General features: G+C 43.1%; 4 protein-coding genes across 7 annotated transcripts in view; 2 read left to right on the forward strand and 2 right to left on the reverse strand.

Annotated features, from left to right (window-relative positions):
- LOC129732747 (ras-related protein Ral-a) overlaps positions 1-1462 on the forward strand; it is a 62145-nt gene extending 60683 nt beyond the window's left edge. For 2 of the 3 annotated variants that reach the window (XM_055693931.1, XM_055693940.1), the window contains exon 5: positions 57-1462. In XM_055693931.1, coding sequence (XP_055549906.1) covers positions 57-173 — 117 coding nt within the window. In that variant the 3' untranslated portion in view covers positions 174-1462. The remainder of the gene's footprint in view (positions 1-56) is intronic. The other variant, XM_055693948.1, reaches the window with a different exon arrangement.
- A 339-nt stretch (positions 1463-1801) lies between these two features.
- On the reverse strand, positions 1802-3854 carry LOC129732742 (negative elongation factor B). The gene is made up of 2 exons (XM_055693923.1): positions 3630-3854; positions 1802-3565 (listed from the first exon to the last, which is right to left on the reverse strand). Exons 1-2 carry the CDS (start codon positions 3704-3706, stop codon positions 1879-1881), a joined length of 1764 nt encoding a protein of 587 aa, XP_055549898.1. The 5' UTR covers positions 3707-3854; the 3' UTR covers positions 1802-1878.
- Positions 3855-8515: 4661 nt separating this feature from the next.
- On the forward strand, positions 8516-11051 carry LOC129727660 (zinc finger protein 93-like). 2 transcript variants are annotated; one of them, XM_055685702.1, is made up of 6 exons: positions 8516-8717; positions 8787-9074; positions 9125-9462; positions 9520-9889; positions 9943-10139; positions 10195-11051. In XM_055685702.1, the coding sequence occupies exons 1-6, from the start codon at positions 8610-8612 to the stop codon at positions 10688-10690; spliced, it is 1797 nt and encodes a 598-aa protein (XP_055541677.1). In that variant the 5' UTR covers positions 8516-8609; the 3' UTR covers positions 10691-11051. The 2 variants fall into 2 exon arrangements, with proteins under 2 accessions (XP_055541677.1, XP_055541685.1); XM_055685710.1 differs by having other exon boundaries at positions 9128-9462; positions 10195-11050.
- Positions 11052-20749: 9698 nt separating this feature from the next.
- LOC129733963 (uncharacterized) lies at positions 20750-22734 on the reverse strand. The gene is made up of 2 exons (XM_055695614.1): positions 22486-22734; positions 20750-22087 (listed from the first exon to the last, which is right to left on the reverse strand). Exons 1-2 carry the CDS (start codon positions 22550-22552, stop codon positions 21567-21569), a joined length of 588 nt encoding a protein of 195 aa, XP_055551589.1. The 5' UTR covers positions 22553-22734; the 3' UTR covers positions 20750-21566.
- Positions 22735-24024: the final 1290 nt, after the last annotated feature.

Raw genomic sequence — 24024 nt, forward strand, 5'->3', positions numbered from 1 at the left:
TAAGCTAGCCCTTTTCGCTTTTCGCATCTTTTTTCTATTCTCTTCCCGATTCACAGGTGTTCTTCGATTTGATGCGCGAGATACGCTCGCGAAAAACGGAAGATTCCAAGACAACAAATGGACGCGCCAAAGATAAATCTAAACGAAGGAAAATCAAGTGTACACTGATATAGAGAAGCCCCCAATGAATCATACCAGCAGAACAAACACTTACACTTATATACATACACGTACACACAAACAACATTCGGTGAAAATTCTCGATTTTATTAAATCTTTTATTAAGTTTAAACTCTGTATCATTATACTGAAACAAAACAGATTACTGAATAAGTCAATCCGAATAGAAGATATCCGTAATTTAAGGCAGTCGCAGCTGCAACCTATTGCTAATTATTTGTTAAAAGTAACGCTAAGGTCAGGATCAAGATCAATCATTCAAACCATTGCAAGAGAAAAAACAAAAAAAAATAAATCTGTCTGAATTAGGTCGAGAAAATATTGGTGTAAATATTTTGCTGTCGCTGCTTGTGTTTTATACATTTGTTTGTCATGTTTTTGTTTGCCATGTATATGTTCAACCATTGCTTTATTCTGTTTGAGTTTCTCTCACCTGTTTACGTCGCTAGCTCTAGTAACTCGCTATACTCCAGCAACGTGCGTTGCGGGGATTGTTTAAAAACGTCCAACCGTTGGTCTAATGTTCTGCGGCACGTTGAACTTTTTTGTTTTTTTCCCCGCTCTTATTCTTAGTTCAATCCATTCGATTTAGAAGTTAAACTCTTCTCTAATTTTTGGCATGTTTGGCGCGCTGGGTGGCGGCGACGAAATTTTATTATCAAACATAAACATCGAGCACAGATATTCTATGACTTGATACGGGACATCGCAAACCGCAAGCGAAAGAATCAAGAGACCGTACAGCAGCCGAAGCGAGAAAAACAACGGTGCTGCCAGCTAATGTAGGAAGCTGGCCTTTTCTACGATGCCGAAATCGGAATCTAACACCCATCGGAGGGCAGTACGCATTTTGAAAAGCACCGCAAGCGTTAGTTGCATTTTGACCAATGACCAAATTCACTGTTTTCGTGTATGTTAGCTTAATTCAATTAAAATAGTTGTACCTAAATTACTCCTGACGATGGACCCTCAAACTGCTTTGCATGCTTTAGTTTAATTTTAAACGCGAACGATATTCGGAACGTTGGTTCTTCTGCCCCCTTACGCGCAGAAGAGACTGTTCCATTGGGGAAAGATGTACGAAAACAATTGATGTAGCTATCGAAAGACTCAACATTACTCACGCAAAATCACAGGCAGATATATGGGAAAATAAATATATGCAATATTGTGAAAAAAAGGGCCGCGCTTCTACCGAACTAGTAGACCAATAAGAACGTTGTGTTGAAGAGTTCTCGCGGGTGTCATATAGATATAAACACTGCAAAACATTTAAATTAAATCGTGTGCTGTGTCAGTTATTACAATATCCGAACTCAATTTTGGCTTGGAAGAAGCTGCTTAGAGGATTTAAACTTCCTGCGCTCTGGAGACGCGGATCGATGTATCGCAGCTTAAACAATAATCAAGACCAAATGATTTGTCTAACAACAAACAGCAAAGATGTTATGTTCGTTTTGAAGAAAGAACGTCGCAAAAGCTTTCCAGTTAGTGCGACATTTCAGCTTATTGGAACCCCATTTGATCCACTGAAAGGGAAGTTTCGTTATGGACGTTCACCATCATATCTATAGGTACGTGTAGAGATTTATGCTGTCTACTTGAGTAAAAAGTAATTCAATTGCAACGCTGTGCTATTACTTTATTGAACTTTAAAACGCTTAACATATTTATCCATAAAGTCGAATACTTTTCATCCTAAACATAATGTGGTCCTGGTGTGGGCACACTTTTTAGTGGTGAGTCGAAATCGGTTTCCATCGGCTCCGGCACCGGTTCGTGGTGAGCAGCGATCACACGTTTCTGCAGATTCTCGTACAGCTTATGGACGTTTTCGTGATGCTGAGCGTTCGGCTGCAGAGCTTTCAGCAATGTCTGCAAACGACCCTGCGGCAACTTTTGGTGTACGTACCAAAGCAATTTAAGCATGTGTCGCGTAACGTTATCCCGCGTGAGGCCAGCGAACAAAAACTCATCGAACAAACCGGTGCAAAAGTCCTCGTTAGCGAATTCTTCGGACATTGGAATCAGTAGAGCAATTAGCGAATGCAGGAACGGATCTTCATAGGCCCGATCATCCTTGCAGGATGCCAAAATTGCCATGACTCGCAAAATTCCAACACGATCCTTCTGGCGAGATGTATGCAGCGTGTAATACATCGCAAGAATAGAAGCAACAGAGCTTTCCTGGATGTACGCTTCAACTGCGTCCGGGGCGGGTCCCGAATGTTCAATCGTGGTTATAGCACTTTCGCGTTCGTCCGGTGGCAGTTTGGAGTGTAAATTGCGCACTTGATCGTCAACCATTAGCGACATCAGAGCAGGCAAGAACTTTGTCACAACTTGACTGTCCAATTTAGGTTCTTTAAAATCCTGCGAGTCAATCATAATCCAGGCAGATAAACCAAGTGCCAACATTCGTAATAGTAATATTAAAATTGTGTTATCCCTTGGTAAACCTTCGTTGTTTATCAAATGCTGCAGTATCTTAACCGCCGAAGTAGCTAGAAAATTAATTGCATAAGGATCGCACAGTGTCATGGAAAGATCGCCGAGCACTTGCTCCTGGCCGCGTTTGATATTGTCCAGGAATCCTTGCAATTCCCGAGATCGCTTTATATCAACATTTTTCTCTCGGATGCAAGCATCTAAGCACCAGGTGAATTTGTGGCATGGATCAACGGAAATGATATCCTGAACTTCTAAGTCATGCAAAGCCATCAATAATTCAGCTCTCAGTGTGCAATAGTGAACGTTGCGAGTTCTGAGAAAAAGTGTTCTTAAGAACTGCAACACCATATCGTACAGCTTCACGCTGTTCCCAATCATGTGCGCTAGCTTCTGCACAACTTCTCCCTGCCGTCGGACCTTCGGAGTCGGGGTGAAAAAAAGATTGTTCAAATTCATATGATCGAAAAGAATGTGCTCTTTTTCTCGGATGTACTGTGAGAGTAGAGGTGATACTTCATCGCCGAAAAGCGATTGATTGTCTCTCCAGATTTGCCGCTTAACTTCCGTATCTGTATCTTGATAAAGTTCTCGATCTCGAACTAGAATTCTCAAATACTTATCCTCGATGTGGCTGGTGTTTCTAAGTATACACATCACCACCGGACGCAGTGCCTTCACGCGTACTACGGGGAAACTTTTAACCAGCAACTCCTTGAGCTTGCGGTCACGTTCGCGACCTTCTTTTGCTCCGACTTCATTAATATGTGCAATTAGTTTGTCACGCAGCTCTTCCAGTACTGATGTATGAAAATCTAGTCGTCGGACACCGTGCAAATCCAGTAAAGGTAGCATCGGCCTCAGAGACGGAAGTAGAATACCGTTCTCCAATTGAAAGTTTTCTATGGCTTTAAGTGGATCATCGCAGCAGGAGAGACTGATTATATAGGAAAAAAAACATAAGTTTACAATCAATGGTTATATTTTTGCCTTACACTTACGCGTCTCGGAGATATGCTTGGCCAGGAACATTAACTTCTTCCAGCCCCGTGCCAGCGAACTTAGGAGGTGCAGACATCGTTTATCAAAGTCTAGTTCACAAAAATTTAACAATGCAGCTAGAATAAATCGCAAGTCTTTCGTATTTTTCTTGATACTTAAAATTATAAGTAGCAGCAACACCAGCGCATCAACTACACGAACGCCATTGATGACATTGATGTATTTTTATGATTTTTATCTTTGACGTTTCTGTTTGTGATTTTTGGGCTGCGTGCTTGCGAATACGAAGCAACGATCATAAAAGGAAGGTGAGGAGTATGCTCATTGCGTACGAAACACTCAACTTAAGGGTTGATCGAAATAAATATATATATAAAATTTTGAAAAATCACGTTTAAATTAGAAAACTCTTTTTGACTGATATATAAAAATCAGTGTTGGCGCAAACCGACCCTACGTTGTGTTGATTTTTAATCGGCGGTAAACTCGCGCGTTTTCCTAATGTCGTTGGGGCAATTAAGGCCCAGTTGGAACGGCAGCAGATGGGAAGCGGGAAGGTTTTCGGGCGATGAAACTGAAGACACGCGTACTAACAATTACTACGAAATATATTTAAATTAATAACTTTGGGTTACACGGACACGACGGCTACCGGCAGTGAGCCGGCTAGCGCTATGGCCTAAGGTCGGCTGGCACAGTGGCCAGCTAACGACTAACGATTAAACTGACTATAGTAAAGTAACTAACACCTAGCGCTGCTGTGGATAGCGCTTTTACAGGCTGCCTGGTGGTGGGCAGCATTGTCCGGCGGCAAACAAAGCCGCAAATAAGTGCGCGCAAGTTGGCTTCGCTTGGGCCTCAGCTGGTCACTCACGGACGACAGTCATGCCCAGCTGAGGCGGGAGTTCTGGCGCGAACCATCAGAAATCCGTAAATAGCTAAACAACACAATTGTCCAAATTTATGACTTATGCCGTTTCTAGAGCGAGTTGAAAATAATTTCGCTGGCTAACCCTAATAAATAGGAACCATAAACGGACGATAATCTATATGTTTAAACGATAACCCAGACAGTTCGGGCTATACCCCGAATAGGCTGTTAGGCATGTTGTTATGGTTATTGATTATGCGGGAAGACAAATTGGGTCCTAAAGTTTTAAATGGTTTTCTAATTTTTATATATCAGCTGGAAGAGTGCAATTTTCTGAGGAAAACGTGATTTTTAAAAGATATTTATCGTTTTCCTTCGATTTTGAAATGAAGAATAAAAAACTGCTCGAAGTGCCTTTAATGACAGTTTTCTCATATACTGTACATGGGCGAAACGTCATCTAAGACCTTTCGAGCAGTTATTTTGTTCTTCATTTGAAAATCGAAGAAAAACGATAAACATTTTTTGAAAATCACGTTTTACTCACAAAAAGCGGCTTTTTCAAATGATATATAAAAACTGGTATAGCTTTAGGACCCAATTTCGCTATCATTTGAAGACCCGAAAACGATCTTCCAAACCCGAAGGAAATTCGCGTTTACCCGGAGACCCAGACTCGTTGACTCGTAGACTTCGGGTGAGACCCGGAAAGTCGGTCACCATATCACCATTGTCTTCCATTGCATTGTCGGTGACCAGTGGTGGGCACCGCTAACCAAAAATTTAGCGACGCTAATCGCTAAGTCGCTAACCGGAAAATTTAGCTCGATAATCGCTAAACGCTAAACCCACATTAGCGGAACTTTCGCTAATCGCTAATGACTCCGAAGATTTCCTGACCAAAGCAAATCGTACTTAACATGTTTTCAAGATCCATCAGCCGGGGTGAGATGGTGCCATACGATCCATGACTTGTCAGCCATCTTTTCCGGGTCAGAAGACTAGTCTATCTTAGTAAATATCCGAAGAATCTTATTCAAGAAAGTTTGGTTTTGTGCACTGGCATAGCGTGGTGGGGGCGGTCCGCCCTGGGTGTTCCCCTCTAGGGAATGACACCCATGAGGGAAAATTCCATACGTGTCACCTTCAAAAGGGTGATATCCTTGAGATTAACTAACAGCTAAATGGAGGTCGTTTCGAAACCCTCGAAAACTATATATAATTTTTCAAAAATGGAAAGATTTAGTGTATTTGAAAACGAACTTGCTCACTTCCACAATTTTTAATAACAAAATGATTTCATTGCAATCTGTTGGGGGTAACACCTAAATTTGCCCCGGGTGTCACTTGGTCACGCTACGCCACTGACTAGTCTTGTGATCGCTATAAGATGGTTGACCAACAATGGGTTTGTAGGGCACAATTTCACCATTACTGGTACAATCTTACCTCGGTTTACGGAAGTCATAAATCAGCATTGACCCAGGATAGCACAAACTTAAACACAGGTTTGTATTTCTTGGACCCAGAAGGTATCCAAAAGTAACGATCTAGCACCACCAAAATCGCGTGCTCAATGTCATGATTCTTCAATCCACAAACGCAATGATAACCGCAGTAGATGCGCATCTAACCCGTAGTGGAAGGACGAGGTCTACCAGTTGAAAGGTGCACTCTAACGGGAAAATTGCAAAAACTTATTGTAGCCAATCGGTCTATCATAAATATCACCGTTTGTTGCGCCCACCTGATCCAACGTGTCCGTTTTCTTATTGCCCGAAATGGAACAATGAGAAGGGAAGAGAAAAATCTGAGAAGATTTTTCGAATAAAACATTCTGATGTTCCCGTGCGGAGAGTGCATTGCAATTTTCATGAGCGAAAAGTCTGAATAGAACTTATACTATCCGTGGAGATGAAATAATGGTCCGTGGGCATTTTTTGCGACGTAAATTTTCTGTTATACTTCCGTTTCCTAGCCATTATCCAACAAAAATCAGCTAGTCAACATGTGAGAATGAGCATATTATTCCGATATAAAAGAAAACATAGCGTAGGTTATTGGTTTTCCCGTTTGGTTCCATTCATCTACACGGTGCACCCGCCGTGTACTCGAAAAATAACACACGCGCGTGCGAAGAAAATTCTCTTGGCGTGAATCGAGTAGTCTGCTTCTCGTGCGACTCGACGGGTACACCTGGTGCAGAGAAATACCAAGTCTGCTCTTAGGAATGTTTTCATGAAAATTCAATTATTATCTGAATCGAAAAAGTAGAACCAAAGTTGTCATAATTTCAAGGGCATTGCAATTTACCAAAGTTCTTGGTGTGCCAAAAATTCAATCTAGAGCTTGTGCTTGTTCTTCAAAATGCTCCTGTGGCTTGTACGATAACTAAAACTCCATTCCAGGGTAAAAAAACTGACAAAAGTAACTTTCGCAGTGAAGTATGTTCATCTTTCGAAGCAATTTACGTACGCCATCAGAAATTCACAGTTTCTCTAAATATTTCTATTGTCGCTTCTCCACAAAATTTAGCGAATTAGCGATTAGCGTTTCGAAGGCCAAAATTTTAGCGACGCTAACAGTTTCGCTAACCAACTCAAAAATTAGCGAAATCGCTAAATCGCTAACTGAATTTTAGCGTCGCTAATTAGCGAATTAGCGGAATGGTGCCCACCACTGTCGGTGACACGATACCGGTGAATGGCACTCGTGACTTGTGGGAGCATGAACAACGACACTGTAATCAATATGAACCTTCCCACAATTCGGTTTGTATCTAATAAACTAGCCTAAACACGCAACTCCATTCACTTGATAAAAGATTATGGCATTATAAAGCAGAATTGCAAAAAAATATATCTATTTGTAGACCAAAAACCAATTTTTGATTCACCACACCACACCAAATTGCGAACTGAACATCCCTATCTAAATTTTTTTTATTGCTGTTCTCTCAAGCTAGTCGTTTTTCGAGCAGTTTTATTTTGGATTGGGCGATCTTCGGGGGAAGATCGATCTTTAGGATCGATTCAGCCTAGAGGTCTCATGATCGATCCATCTGAAAAATCAAAGCCGCAGGATCGATCTCTATTGAATCGATTTTTAAAGCACTTTTAACTTTGGTATTAACACCAGTGTACGTGAGAAAGAATAATCTATTATTCATGAAGAATCCAAGTCACTTAAATAGTCGCCTCTCGTCTCTGACGAGATGAGCAAAATGTTATATTAGAGAAAACGAGTGGAACTTGGCTGGTGACAGCTGAGTCGAACTGTCCAAAATCCAGCCAACTCACCATCTGCAATATCAAAATTGGTCAGGCGACTCGTCACTCGCCTCGTTTTCTGTAATAAGCCCCCATAATAAAAAATCCCTAAGCGCGATTACTCGAGATAATGTTTTTAGAGCTTGGTTCGGCTGTTGTATTATGGGCAGGAATGGAATGTACTATATGGAGGCATGATGATGTTATAACCGCACGCAACCATTCAAAAGCCGATAAGATAACAGTAGCCGGAAACGATACACGATACCTGACCTGACCAGGAACGGTACACGGTAGCTTGAGCTTGAGCTTGAACGACCCAGGACTATACTATCGCTGTCGAATCTCATATATTTGCTGCGTACCCAACATCTCAACGGTCTGCGGTTCGCCTGACAGATACGAGAAAAGTCCAGCAAAAATTCCATTTAACTTGAAATGGTTGCCGGAAGAACTCTTCGCTCTCACATTAGAAAGGGATAGCATGATGTCATTCCCTTGGAACGACCGCACATGACCAGAAACGGTACACAATACCTGACAATTACTCAAATTCGCATCTAGAAAAAGTTCTGCACGCTGAAAAATAAATAAAATTTTCATAAGATCGAAAAAATCGGATCGAAAAAAAGCGATCTTTTCGATTTTTCCAGGGCTGAAAAATCGATTAAAAAAAAACGAGAATCGGGGTTGAAATGATCGATATCCCGTAGATCGATTCAAGATCGACCAATCCTTAGTTTTATTGTTTTGTCAGCATTCGCGAAAGTACATTCGTGTTTCATTTTTCAAATCCCAGATTAAGTGAAAAAGTTATCCTAATTTTTGAATAAGCTATAATGTTACAGGAGTGCCTAACATGTGCCACCGAAGAACAGAATTGTATGCTACTGAAAGCAGATCAAACGGATGTTTGGGAAGTGTTGCAGCAGCATTTTTGGTTTAAAGTAAAGTACCACTGTTTATCATATTGAAGACGTTAAAGTTTTAAGGTATTTTTCGATTTTTCCTCACAGATTGACGACTGTTGCAACCAATTTCTATGCGATGTTTGTTGGAGTAAAATTTCCAATTTTCATCAATTTTTTTGTGAGGTTCAAAGTCGCTGGAACCAAAAGCTTGATTTGAAAATAGAACAGAGTCTCGAGGCGAGACAAACTTGCGAAGCCTCTGCCACAGACATTGTTTTTGCTTGTGAATTGATTAAACCCGAACCTGTAGATGAAACTGGAAGCTGTAATGGAACTGCTGTAGGCCAGAATCGATGTGATGCAGATAGTGAGCAAGAAGCGTCTCCCGAGAAGGTACTATTCTATTAAAAAAAAAAACTGCTTGACATTCTTTTCTATACCAGCAGAAGGATAGTTCAGCCGAAGAGTCCTCAATTCCGATAAAAGAAAGACTTCTTTGTACCCGCAGAAAAAAGCGAAAACGGCTTACAAATAAACAAGACACGCTTTCGCAGTCTAAGATTAAGTATTCTTGCGACACATGCAATCCAAGTAGAACGTTCAAATATGACGACGATCTTCAAGTTCATACTGCCATCTACCATGCCAAAGAGGAGGATAAGGTCCACAAATGCAATCAATGCGAAAAGTCGTTCACAACTGAATGGCAGCTCTCCGGTCACCAAAGTTGGCACGAGAGTGTGAAAAGTTTAGGAATTTCCTGTGAACAATGCAACAAGTAGTATGTTTCGTTCGGTAAGTTTTACAGTGCTTGAAATAACAACGATTGCATTTTTAGCTTCATTACGATGCGAATCAAAAACGCTCATATGCGGGCACATCATACGACGCCACAATCAGCAAAAGCAAAGTCTCCTGACGAGTCCACCGAAAGCCAACTAGACAAACTGGACGAGACGGCTGGTGCGTCAAGAAAGAAACCTGCGGAAAAAGTTCTCGAGGAGGATTCCTTAATCCGACGCTTTTGCAAGCTACTCTGTGCAATATGCGGCAGCAGGAGCGATAGCTTTTCGATGCTGTGGAAACACTTCAAAACGCAACACAAACAGCACGGGTACGCGATTTGCTGTGGGCGAAAGTTTAAGCGAAAACAAATGCTGTACGATCACTGTCTGCTGCACATAGATCCAAAGAGTTTCCGGTGCGAGGTGAGTTCATTTCTGAAACAAAAATGCATATATTTCTGTTAACATAAATGTAGGAATGCGATAAAACTTTCAAAAACCATGAAGCGCTGGAAAAGCATAACCAATGGGTTCATACACCCGATTCGGAAAAACCTTTCAAGTGCAGTATCTGCGATGTAGCGTATTTCAAAATATTCCATTTGCGAAACCACATGAAGTACCATATCGCTCTGGAGCAGAAAACTTTCCTCTGTCAAGAGTGTGATAAATCGTAGGTTTAACATTTACAGCTTGATGAATTCTCACTCATTCTCGAATCGTTCTAGCTTCGGGACCAGCCTGCTGTTGCGAAGCCATCAGCAGAAAATCCACGGAGCCCCCAGTAGCTTGGTGTGCGAAATTTGCGCCAAAGGGTTCGTGTATCAATCGCTGCTAGAGAAGCATCGTTTGACGCATTCCGCTGAGGGTGTCGCAAGCCTAAAAGTTCAATGTGAGCACTGTGGCAAATGGTCAAAATCGAAGGAACTTTTGCAAAATCATCTGAAGCGATGTCAAGCCAGCGGTCCGGTGATTTGCGATATTTGCGAAAAGAAAATCGCTAATAAACCTGCTCTGTTGCGACACAAACGGGATATGCATCGGGACCGGCCGGCACTGTTGTGTAAATTTTGCGGCAAAGCGTACAGGCAGGTGATTCGTTTGAAGGAACATGAAGCCGCTCACAGGGGCGAAAATCTGTACAGTTGTCCGTACTGTTCCATGAAGTGTAATTCGAGCGCTGTGATGCACGCACATAAAAAAACGGTGCACGCTGAACTTTGAGCGGATCGCATGAGAAAAAGGTTCTACGAGCGGTGAATTTTTCGTTTGGAATTTTGTTTTGATTGGTACACTGAAGACCAGTATTATCTACAATAATATACGGTACAAAGGTGATGAAATAGTTATTGTTAAAAAGATACTGTATTAAGATAATCTACAAAAAAAAAACCTTTTTGCAAAATTGAAGGATAAAGTTCCTCTGACGAGCGTTCTCGAATTTACGAGGTCCTGTATAAGAATCACCTTGCTAATTTGTGTCAGCTCACTAAAATCAGTGGTGCGAATGGCAAGGAGTGTTTTGAAAAACTATTGCATAACGTAACAATACACGTCTCATCTGTTCTTATCAAATATGTACATTAAAAGAAACCACTCCATTACACCGTCGTTCAAAGATTGTTAAAGTTTATGTGGAATCCTGACGCCATCAATCCTGATTTCTTATTATGGCATACAGCTCGTTTGGGTCAGTCAATGTGAAGCCTGAATGTTAAAAAAAAAAAATATACACATTGATGTTTCTTCCGCAGTATTGGGGCACATTGACTTGTCAAGTTTCATTCCGGGGTCTGTATGAGTTGCAACACGCTTGGAATTCCCCATGTTAAATCTCCTGAGGACGTCTTGGGTATAATTTCGGTGGTTAAATTTGGGAATTTGGGTACTTTTGGGTTCTGCCACATCCACAGAGATCGTCACGAAAAGCAACGATCCGTTTTTTATGATGAGGGAAGCAGACCGAATGCCGGCTTCAATTAGATCGGTTTTTCATACCTTGCTTGATTGCTTTAGTTCATACAAAGCCGTTTTAGCTTTCATACCTCCATGAGATGGTTGGCGTTGGTTGGACACGTGTCACTTGAGATCCTATTGTGGTCATTCGCCTCTGCCCAGCAACTCCTATCCCAGCCTCCACGTGGTGCCGATCGGGATACGAGTAACCTTAGCGGAGATCGGGTAACCAAAGCCGGTGGAAACTTTGGTCGTAAGCTGACTGGGAAGGAGGAACGTACGCGGCTGTTTCTCCATGTTAGGAACGGTGTACAACAGCGTCTGATCCGGAGCGAGCGGCTGAATCATGAAACGCGGTGTCTCGCCAGATATATCAAAGACGGCATCCCCGTCGCGAGACTAGGTACATATCGCAGCCCTAGTAAGGCAGCATACCGAATATTGAATACACTAAGGTCGCTTTTTACGCGGTTTTTTACGCGGCTTTTTTAAGCGGATTCCGGAATTTACGCGTTTTATTTTACGCGAATTCCGGAATTTACGCGTTGTTTTACGTGGATTCCGGAATTAACGCGGTTTTTTTTACGCGGATTCCGGAATTTACGCGGTATTTTTTTTGCCCGGATTTCGGTTCCCCTTCACTCGGAATGCAAAATTAACGATGGTTTTTTTACGCGGATTCCGGAATTTACGCGGTTTTTTTTACGCGGATTTCGGAATTTACGCGGTTTTTTACGCGGATTCCGGAATTTACGCGGTTTTTTTACGCGGCACGTATCCCCCGCGTAAAAAGCGACTTTAGTGTACTACGAATAATCCAGATATAAATACGGAACGGAATACACTGGGGTCTTTTTTACGCGGTTGATTGAACCGCTATTTAGGGGTGAGATTAGATGTACTTATACTGAACTTATTTGATACCGCGTACAAATAGTCTCACAAATCACATAAGAATAATCCGTGTTATTGAAAAAAAAAACGCATAAAAATAAACCGCGTAAAAAAAGACCCTAGTGTAATCGGCATGGACCTAGGCGAACCAAAAAGGACAACGATTATTGGAAACTCGGTACTTGGAATGTAAGGACTCTACTCGAACCGGCACGCGCAAGTATCCTGGCTAGAGAGCTGCGGGAGGTGAATGTGGAGGTTGCAGCTATCCAAGAGGTGCGGTGGCCGAAATCGGGAGAACGCAAATTCCGAGCAGTAGATCCTATTGCGGACACTTCATTTAAGTACCACATCTACTTTAGCGGCGGCGTGAAAGCAGAAAGAGGAGTCGGTTTCGTGCTAATTGGAAAACAGATGAAGCGTGTCATTAGATGGAGGCCGATCAGTGACCGTTTATGCGTGTTGAGAATTAAGGGCAAATTCTTCAACTACAGCCTAATAAATGTGTACGCACCGACCAAAGAGAAACCCGATGACGAAAAAGAGGAGTTCAATGAGCTCCTGGAAAAGACATACAATGAGTGCCCAGGACACGATATAAAGATTGTCATCGGAGATGCAAATGCACAGGTCGGGCAGGAAGACTTCTTCCGCCCCGTAACTGGTAGGGAAAGCTTCCACTCTACTACTAACGACATAAACTGAGGCTTGTTAATTTCGCTGCAGCTAGAGGATGGCTATCTGTAGCACTTATTTTGCACGCCGGAATATACGTAAGCACACCTGGATGCACCCGAATGGAGAGCTTTCCTCTCAAATTGACCACGTTCTGAGCTCGTTCACAGGACCGAACGTTGACTCGGATCACTATCTCGTAGTAGCCAAAATCCGCGCCCGGCTGTCCAACGTGCTGAAATCCAAGGCAACGAGGAGGATGCAGTTGAACATCCAGCGGCTATCAACTGAAGGAGTGGCTGCAGAGTACTCGCAGAAAGTTGATGAACGGATTGAGGAAAGAGTTGAAGGGAACCTGAATGAACAGTGGAGGCACATCCACAGTTCGATCAGCACTACAGCGCGAGAAGTGTTGGGTACAACTGCGGCAGCTGCGCCCAATGAGTGGTTTGACGCTGAGTGCCAGCGAGTGACGGAAGAGAAGAACCGCGCCAGGGGTCACATGTTGGCCACGGCTGTGACTCATCAGAGCATGGGAAGATATCGAGATGCAAGAGCCGCTGAAAAGAGGCTCCTCGCCGGAAGAAACGACAGCATTGGGAGCGTATTCTTGCGGAGGCGGAAGGTTGCTTCTCCAGGCACGATGCGAGGAGCTTCTACAAGAAGGTCAACGGAATCAGGAATCGAAACGTGTCAGCCCCTGTCATGTGCAACGATAGAAAGGGGAACCTGATAACCGATAAAACGGAGGTGGCCAGGCGTTGGAAGGAACACTTCAGTGTGCTGTTTAACGGTGAGGGAAACAGTGGAGTCGAAAAGAGCAGGATGACTATTGAGAATAATGGTCAAGCTGTGGATCCACCATCCATGGACGAGGTGAAGAATGCAGTAAAAGAGCTGAGAAACTGCAAGGCAGCCGGGAAGGACGGCATTCCCGCCGAACTCTTCAAAGTCGGGAGCGAACAGCTGTATCATGACATCCATCGGATCATGCTGAGAGTGTGGTCTGATGAAGAATTGCCCCCGGACTGGTTGGAGGGTCTCATATGCCCGATCTACAAAAAAGGTCATCGCCTGGACTGTAGCAATTATCGGGGCATAACTCTTCTCAATACCGTGTACAAAATTCTCTCCCGCATCCTGTTCCACAGACTGAGGCCGTTGCAGGAGACCTTTGTTGGCGAATACCAATGCGGTTTTCGAGGGGGACGCTCCACGACGGACCAAATGTTTACCTTGCGACAAATCCTCGATAAATTTCGAGAATTCAACTTGCGGACGCACCATCTGTTCATAGACTTCAGGGCAGCGTACGATTCAGTTAAGAGAAATGAGTTATGGCAGATTATGATCGAACATGGCTTCCCAATAAAGCTGATTAGGCTGATACGTGCCACCCTTGAAGGTTCTACATCAAGCGTCAGGATAGCCGGTGAGATATCGGACTCGTTCGTGACGTTAGATGGTTCAAAGCAGGGTGACGGGCTGTCGAACTTATTGTTCAACATCGCATTGGAAGGTGCTATACGGAGGGCTGGTGTGCAGAGAAGCGGCACCATCATTACGAAGTCGCACATGCTTCTAGGTTTTGCGGATGATATCGACATTATTGGTATTATTCGCAGAGCAGTGGAAGAGGCCTTCGGACCTCTCAGGAGGGAATCTGCGAGATTAGGACTTGTCATAAACTCTGCCAAAACGAAATACATGGTGGCTGGCAGAGTGCGTGGTAGTCCGTCGGAGGTTGGTGCTGCGGTGGTGCTAGATGGGGAAACATTTGAAGTAGTCGACGAATTTATTTACCTGACATGTGACAACGAGGTTAGCCGTGAGATAAAGAGGCGGATAGCAGCCGCAAACAGGGCCTTTTACGAATTACGTAACCAGCTAAGATCCCGCAGTCTGCAAATCCATACTAAACTTACACTCTATAAAAAACTGATTCTTCCGGTGGCTCTCTACGGCCATGAATCATGAACGCTGGAAGAGGCTGATCGGCGAGCTCTTGGTGTTTTTGAGCGTAGGATTTTGCGTTCAATCCTTGGCGGCAAACTAGAAAATGATGTTTGGCGCAGACGCATGAACCATGAAGTGTACCAGGCATACAAATCGCCGGATATAGTCAAGCGGATAAAACATGGCAGGCTTCAGTGGGCTGGGCATGTAGCGAGAATGCCGGATGAGCGTTAAGGGAAAGCTATATTTAGCAGGAATCCCGATAGAGGTCGTCGACTTCGGGGTAGACCCCGCACTCGTTGGATGTGTGCTGTCGACGAGGGTGCACACGAAATAGGTGTTAGGGGCGATTGGAGAATAGCAGCCCAAGACCGAGGGACATGGCGACGTGCCTAATCCCACTGGATCGATAATCGGTCTGTCGCCTTAAAAGTAAAGTAAGAAACAGTGGTTTGATCATTTGAAGGACATATGACTTCCCAGTTACGAAATAGCTGCACCGAAAGCGCTAATTGGAATCGACAATGCTCATTTGACCGCTCCACTGGAATCCAGAGTTGGAGATTCTGGTGAGCCTGTTGTAGTTCGATGGAATCTCGGCTGAACGGTATATGGGCTGAGATCGAGTGTTTCCAGTAGCGTGAAGTTCCTGGGACATCATCGATGCATGTGCGAGAAGTGCAGTATGGCAGATCAAAGGCTAGACGAAGCCTTGAAGCAGCAGTATGAGTTGGAGGAATCCGGTAAGAGTTCAACGAAGATCGTAGAGCGCGTGAAAGATTTCGACAAAGAAAAATGGGGAACGGTTCGAAAATGGACTACTCTGGAGGAGAGATAATGTGTATCTTCCAAAAAGCTTCGGTATGGCTATGAAACGAATGCGGAATTTGGAAGCTCGAATGGACCGTAGCTCCGGAGCGCGAGAAAATTAGGAAAAACAGCACGAAGAGTATGTTACGAAACCAAGCGGGAATCAGAAGATACACCGCGAGGAAATGAGTGATTTTGCCACTAAATTATGTGGTACATCAGAAGAAACCAGGCAAGGTACGATTAGTGTGAGATGCAGCAGCGAAAGCTCACGGAGTCTCGCTTAATGATTGTCTGTTGATAGGGCCTGATATGGTAACCTCATTGCTAACAGTGATAAATGGGTTTCGTGAGAAACATATCGCGTTCGGAGGAGATATCAGAGAAATGTATCACCAAGTGAAGATTCGCTTGGAAGATCAACAAGCTAGCAGTTTCTGTGCCTATGCTCCGACGAAGATGTACAAATCTATGTTATGGATGTTGTAATCTTTAGTGCAAGCTGCTCGCAGTGCTTTGCCTAGTACGTGAAAATTTTGAATGCGCGAGAGCATTCTGAGTTGTATCCGGGAGTATCAAGCTCGAGGGAGGTTAGCACTGTCTTCTCGAGAACCCCTTCATTTCATGTACTTAGTCTTTGATGCATTGATGACCAGTCTAATCCGTTTGGCTTCGGCTTTCAGTCCGATATCCGTATCCGCCATTTTCACGAAGATCCGAGCCATCGTCAGCGAAGCCAAACAGTTGAACTGACTCTAGGAATACCGTGCTTTTCTAATGACCAGGGCAATATTAAACAGTAATCACGAGAGACCATCACCTTGCCTTAAACCTCTTCGGGTTTCAAAGGGGCTCGAGAGTGCCCCCGATACTCGAACTACACACATCACTCGATCCATCGTCTCTTTGAACAACCGCGTTAGTTTGTCCGGAAATCCGTGGTCGTGCATAATTCGCCATAGCTGGTCGATCGATTGTATCGTATGCTGATTTGAAATCGATGAATGAGCGGTGTGTGGGCATGTTGTATTCGCCGAACTGCGAATATCTGATCCGTGGTGGCGCGGGCACCTATGAATCTCGCCTTGTAGTGCCCCGCAAACTGCTTCGTAAATGGTAATAGTCGACGGCAGAGTATTTGGGAGACAGGGGTGGCGGTTCATGTGGGCAGTGTGGGTAGTAGTACCTGTCGTGTTTGACAGACATCTTCGCACACGTGTGTTCATCAACGCGATAGTCCAAAAACTGACTCACATTTTGATCTCTCCTATAAAATGTAACTCTTCCTTTCTCTTTTTTTTGCATCTTCATAAACAGTCAATATGGTACATTTACTCGTTTCCAATTCTTTCCTCTCTCGAATGACTATGGATTTTTCTGAGTTTCTCGTAACTTGTGCGCTACTCTCATGACTTGCCGGCTATCACGGACACACGTTTTTCGACACAGATTCGTTTGGCGAAACACACACACGTTTGCTCAAAAACCGTCTCGAAGCGGCAAAAGGGAATGTTCTTTCAAGATGCTATGGAAATGCAAACTGCACTGAAGTAATTGTTATTATTTGTTTCATCTATTTCTCTTGTTCTCTACATTCGCCCCCTCTCCTACTCTACTCATAAATACAGTATAAGAACATATTCTTAAGTCTTTCTGGTTTTCTGATAGTTCTGATAGGCCTTTTGCCCGGCATATCAACTGGTTCATCTCGAAGAGAAGCAGGTACTTCACTTTTGTCTTCTGAGGAATCCTCTGCACCTTCCGTTGGCATAACATCTGCTAAGGCTGTCTGGTCGAAAGCTCGTTTAACATCAGCTACATTTCGAGCATACTGCACTCCTTGTTTATTTTGTAAAACTACTTTCGCTCCCTGGCGAGATAATACTGTGAACTGCTCGGTTGAAAAATTTGCACCCGTCTTGTTTCTCTTAGGAATCGAAAGAACCACCTTTTCACCAACAGCTATATCAGAGTCCTTCGCTCCTCGACGATGATCGGCGTATTTCTTACTAATTAACTTTGCAACTGCGTCCTGATCTCGTACGTCGGATCTATCCAAACTCTTAGTAAGCTTAGACTCCCATAAACTTGGAAAGAACCCTCGATATCGCCAACCCACTAATAGCTCGAAAGGGGTTATGCCAAGGCGTGCGTGAGGCTTAATAGTATTATGCGCATGTACATAAGATTGAAGGGACTCCTTCCAGTTGCAACCATCTTGCTTTGCACCGGCTAAGGCTTTAATTATGCCTTGGTTTTGACGCTCAACGGCTCCGTTGGACTGTGGGTTCAGGGGAATCGACTTATTGACTTTAACACCCTTTTCTTCCTAGTGCTCGACGAACTCACTGCTTTGAAACGGGGGTCCATTGTCGCTCTGAAGAGTCAATGGCAATCCCCAGGTGAAAAATATTCGATTGAGTGCCAAGTTAGTACTTTTTGCATCAGTGCTCCTCATTTCAACCACGGCGATATACCTTGAATAAACATCAACCACGGCTAAAAACTCACCAGACCCACAACCTGGGATCGAAAGAAAATCAATTTGAAGCACTTGCCAAGGTCCATCTGGCAAGGTGCGGTTAACAAGAGGCACTGGAGGGTTCTTTCTGGAGATTACAAGGCAGGTGGTACAACTTTTTACAAACACCTCTACGTCCTTACTCATATTAGGCCACCAAAAATATTCCCGCATGATACGCTTCATTGCTGAGCATCCGATGTGTCCTTGATGAGCCGTCGACATTATCTTTGTTCGGAGCTTCGTTGGTGGTATGATTTTATCATCTTTGAAGATCATTGTTCCTAACGAACGCAGGGATTTAGATTCGGCTTCATATCGGCGAAGGTTGTCTGGCCAGTACTTAGATCCAATCGACATTTTCACAGCTAAAAGCTCGGGGTCGTCTTCAGTGGCCTGTTCTATATCTTTCCAAGTTACGTTCATTAGTCCACTATCTAGAGTATAAAGAAGGTGCCTATCATCGTCGTCATCGTACGGCTCATCTTGACGGGACTGAGCGATCAAACGTGATAATGCGTCTGCTACATTCTGATGGCCTGGAACACGCTGTATGACAAAATCAAAAGTTTGAAGCCTTAAAGCCCAGGATTCAGCTCGAGTAATTGCTCTTTTACTTGTTTTATGTCCACCACCAAATATATATTCGTTGGCTTCAGAGTCAGTCCGTATAGAAAAAGATTTTCCAGTCAAGTAAAACGCAAACCGTTCGACTTCCCACACGATTGCTAGCGCTTCTCTTTGAGTCTGCGGATACTTTTTTTCTGTCTGCGTCAAAGACTTCGATGCGCACGAAATTATTCGGGGTTTTCCGTTGTGATTGAACTGAACCAGGACAGCACCCAGTCCAACAGGAGATGCGTCTACATAAAGTTCAGTTTCGTCCTCGTAATTAAAGTAACCCAGTTGAGCAATCGATTTTAGAGCTTCATGCTTCAGGAACATAAACTCATTCTCCTCTGCTTCGCTCCAGTAAAACGAGTCGGACTTTGCTAACTTCCTCAAGCATTTTGTTTTATCAGCTCGCATGTAAATGAACCGCTCTGAGAAGTTCATGAATCCCAAAAAGCTCTTGACTTCGTGTAATGTTTCTGGTCGACGGAAGTTCTGAATTGCTTTTAATTTTTCATCCTCCACACGCAAGCCTTTATCAGACATCGAAAAACCAATAAACTTTACTCTCTGCTGACCAATTACACATTTGTCTTTATTAATTCGCACATTATGCTCGTGCAGTCGGCGGAGTACCGCGTTCAAATTCGCGTCATGTTCCTCTTTTGTAGCACCGTGTACTATTATGTCATCTAAATAGCACTTTTGACCTAGACATCCCGACAATACTTTCGTTTGCAGTATCTCCTGAAAGATGTCAGGTGCATTGCAGAGTCCAAATGGTAGCCGTTTGAAGCGATATGTCGCATCGCCCGCAAAAAAATTAGTCAAATGACGTGATTGTTCAGCAATCTCCACATGAAAGAAGGTGCTCGTTAGATCTATGGTGGAGAACCATTCTGCACCATGGAGATCAGAAGCAATTTCTTCAAGCGTGGGCATTCTGAAAGGGGTTCGTAGGATACATATATTGGGCCCCCTGAGATCCACCACCAACCGAATATCATCTTTGCCTTTGGGCACGACTAATAATGATGAACAGAAGGATCTGTCCATAGAATCCGTGACATATTCGATGATTCCAGATGCTAAGAGGTCCCGTAATCTTCGCTGTGCTTCCGCTCGAAACGGAATAGGGATGTTCGTGAAAATATTTCGAGATGGCGGTTTGCTTGTATCGTACCTTAAAACCACCGGAGGAACATTAAATCTAGGAAACTCATCGTTCGTCCGTATAGTGAATATTTCTCCCGGAAAACCTTTATAACCGTTGGTCTCAGTCACTGCGTTCCAAATAGGTACGCTAAGTCCAAGCTGCAGAACGCTATATCGAAGTGCCGTTTCCCTGCTAAGCAGTGATTCCGCGTTCTCAATTACGTAAAACTTTTCGAAGAAATAAGGTCGATCCTCAGATACAAACAGCTCAGCGATAAAAGTGCCTACAACCACGATCTCATCATGACTAGTGTATCCACGCAGAGGTTTACCAGTACCGCTTGAAACGCAAAACAGTTGCTCTCTGGTATGCTCGTTATTCATTAGTTTTTTGAAAACATCCTCGCATACAGTATTGACTTCTGCTCCAGAGTCAATTAGAAATACCACGGGTACATTTGCAATATAACCGACGATGCTTCCTTTCTTAATTTTCAACTCATCACACTTGTGAACAGATACCGAACCTTGTGTCACAATCTGCAAAAAAACCATCATTGTGTTAATCACTGACAACGTCTCTGTTAGCATCGATTGATCAAGGAATAGTTTACTGAGTAAATATGAGAAAGTATTCGAATCTATATTTAAAACAAGGCAATGGAAACATCCTGTTATGAATTCAAATTTATTTTCATCAACCATGAAAAATCAATACAGCGAGAAAATTAACGTTTAAAATTGACTGACTTTTGCCTGACACAAGTTTAAGATATATAGTCACTTACAGCGCTTACGGCGTTCGATTCCTCCTTCTCTTCGTCTTCTTTTTCTACAACAGCAATTTACTTGGATTTCATAGAACGCTCTCCTTCTTCACTTAATCGGCGTTTGGGTGCTGTTTGAGCCGGCATATTACGACAGGCACGTTCGATGTGTCCAACGACCTTACAGTTGCGGCATACTTTCTCCAGTGCGTGGCAGTTAATTGGTGAGTGGAAACGGCTGGAGCATCTCCAACATGGGATATTTTCGACAACGGTTCTACCGTTCGGGCGACTGTTACTACTGTTACCTCTGTAGTTCTGCCAAATTCCTGCTCTTCCTGAGTAGCCGAAGTTTCTTCCTCGTAATCCTTTCGATGACCCCCCTTGATACTGTACACGCTGTTGATAGTTTGAGCCGGTCTGCTTATGCGAAACAACGGCTACCATGGCTTCTTCAATGGGGGAATGCGTTTTTTTAAAAATTTCCTCGTTCATTTTATCCATTTCATAACCGCGGACCTTATCAATAAGCTCTGTTAATGATCCTCCTTTACGAAGCAGCTTTCTGCTAGCTTCTCGTACCCTGATGTTAAGTGCGTGCAGTTGTAAAATCTCAGCTACGGTTTCCGCCAGTTTATCATCATCGAAATCACATAATTTAGCCACAGCAATTACGCGCTTGACGTATTTTGTATCCGATTCGTTTTCAATTTGGGTCATTGTTCTGAATTTTTGTTGTTGAACAAAACTATATTCACGAGATCCGAAAAACTCTTTCAATCGCTTCATCGCGTTCGAATAAGGTGCAATCAATATGTTCGGGGGGGGGGGGGGGGTTCGGGGGAGTTCCATCTAGGATATCCAGAAGTTTGAGTCCGGCCTTAACCTTAAACACGTTCATTTTTGTGACTTCATCAGTTACGCCAATCAAATCCATTGATGCTTCTAATAAATCCTTCCAAGTTTCAAAAGATTTTCGGTCGATATCGTCTCCATTCTCTATCGGTTTGCATTCTGATAAATTCAACGAAGCCACCGAGAGCGTATTCATCGATGTCATCAATAAAGAGTTACTTTGATTTCCCGCAGAATCGTCTCGCAGTGTCGAGTGTCTGGGCATGACAACACTATCGTCGCCCAATTGCGATTGAAATTCACGAAGTTGTTTGTTGTCGGCACGTACTTTTTTTAATTTCTTCGACAAATGAGAGCTTTTCTTCAACTCGCTTTCCAAAGCTTTCTGCAGTTCTTTTTTTTGTTGGTTGCTTGTGTTTCCTAAAAATAATTATGCAAATATATTTACTTGTGATATATTCTTTCGAGTGTTTCATAAAATTTTTGTCTCACGCAACGAATGTTGTTTTTTCATCTACTCTGTGGCCATATGACACACACAAAGCTTTTTTTACTTGGTTATGGTCGCCCTCTCGGAGGCGCTCTAGTGACGCACACAAGCGTACTATTTAATATTTTTTTTGTGGCCCTCCCTGAGGCGCACTCGTATGACGCTCGCAAGCGACCTTTCTTTCTATTTTCTCTAGCCCTCCCGGGGGCGCTTATATTACGCACGCAAGCGTATTTTCAGCTCTTGTCACACAACATAACAAGAGCATAATTACAAGAAAATGCTGGCCCTCTCAAAGGCGTTCGCAAATAATCAAAACTATACTTACGTTTTGGGAGCGACAGCGCCATTGTCGTGTTTGGCAGACATCTTCGCACACGTCCGTTCATCAACATAATAGTCCAAAAACTGACTCACATTTTGATCTCTCCTATAAAATGTAACTCTCCCTTTCTCTTTTTTTTTGCATCTTCATAAACAGTCAATATGGTACATTTACTCGTTTCCAATTCTTTCCTCTCTCGAATGACTATGGATTTTTCTGAGTTCCTCGTAACTTGTGCGCTACTCTCATGACTTGCCGGCTATCACGGACACACGTTTTTCGACACAGATTCGTTTGGCGAAACACACACACGTTTGCTCAAAAACCGTCTCGAAGCTGCAAAAGGGAATGTTCTTTCAAGATGCTATGGAAATGCAAACTGCACTGAAGTAATTGTTATTATTTGTTTCATATATTTCTCTTGTTCTCTACAGTACCCATTCGGAAAATGTCTCTGTGGTTACTTACCCACACGGAATTATCCCCCTCAATTGCTTACTACCCACTCGGGAAAACAATGTGACGCCGGCCCTGTTGGGAGAGTACCTTGTAGGCGACATTCAGTAGAGTGATTGCCCTTGTATTTGCAGCACTCCATCTTGACGCTCTTTTTGTAGATGGGACACACAATTCCTTCCATCTACTCCTCCGGTACTCGCTCTTCCTCCCAAATCTTGACAACGACCCAGTGCACGGTTCCAGCCTGTGTTTCTCCACCGTATTTCAACAGCTCGCTGGGAAGTTGATCCACTCCAGCAGCTTTATTGTTTTTCAGCCGGCCAATCTCCTCCTCCACTTCTAGGAGATCGGGGCACTGTGGGACAGAACCCAGAAAAGTCGCGTCAAAACTCAAAAAAACGAAATTCAGTTTTCATGCCTAATTTTATTTTCTACTTGCAGTAGACATTTTATCGACTGGAAATCATGATAATTTACTTTGAAAAATAATTTGGAAAATGTTCTTTAATATTGTGAAAGTGAGGATTTATATTTTCCATAAGGGCATGCAAATACTTATAAACTAATTAGCTAACTCATATGATCTTCATAAAATAGAGTATAAACTAAAAGGTAATGTGATATTAAGACAGTTTTGTTGAAAACAGGTTCGAAGGAGGCATAGTATGTAAAACAAGTTTTTTTGTTGTAATTTTTCCACATTTTCGGCAATATGAAAAACATAAAGTTCTACGTTGTTCTGCTATGACACTATTATTGTACTAAAATGCAAGGTATCGGCTAGTACTAAACCAAAAATCAGCTGCTACTAGTTGCGATTTACCGAGTAATTCGAGTTTTCGCAACGATTGTTTTCATGTCATTTAATGTAAAAAATCGTTAATCAGCAGGGTCCGTATCGATGTTTTTCCTACAATAGCCTTTGCTAAATGCCGGTGTATGCAACACGACCATAATCGTGTTCGGGGGTCTTTCAAAACTGACGTCCAGTAGTATGAAGACCCCTTAGAAATATTTATTAGTACTAGGAAACAGTTTGTTATTGGATGAACAGTGTCTTAAACAAAAGTAAGCATTTAGTAT

Source organism: Wyeomyia smithii, chromosome 1 (genome assembly GCF_029784165.1).
Source record: "Wyeomyia smithii strain HCP4-BCI-WySm-NY-G18 chromosome 1, ASM2978416v1, whole genome shotgun sequence".
NCBI lineage: Eukaryota > Metazoa > Arthropoda > Insecta > Diptera > Culicidae > Wyeomyia > Wyeomyia smithii.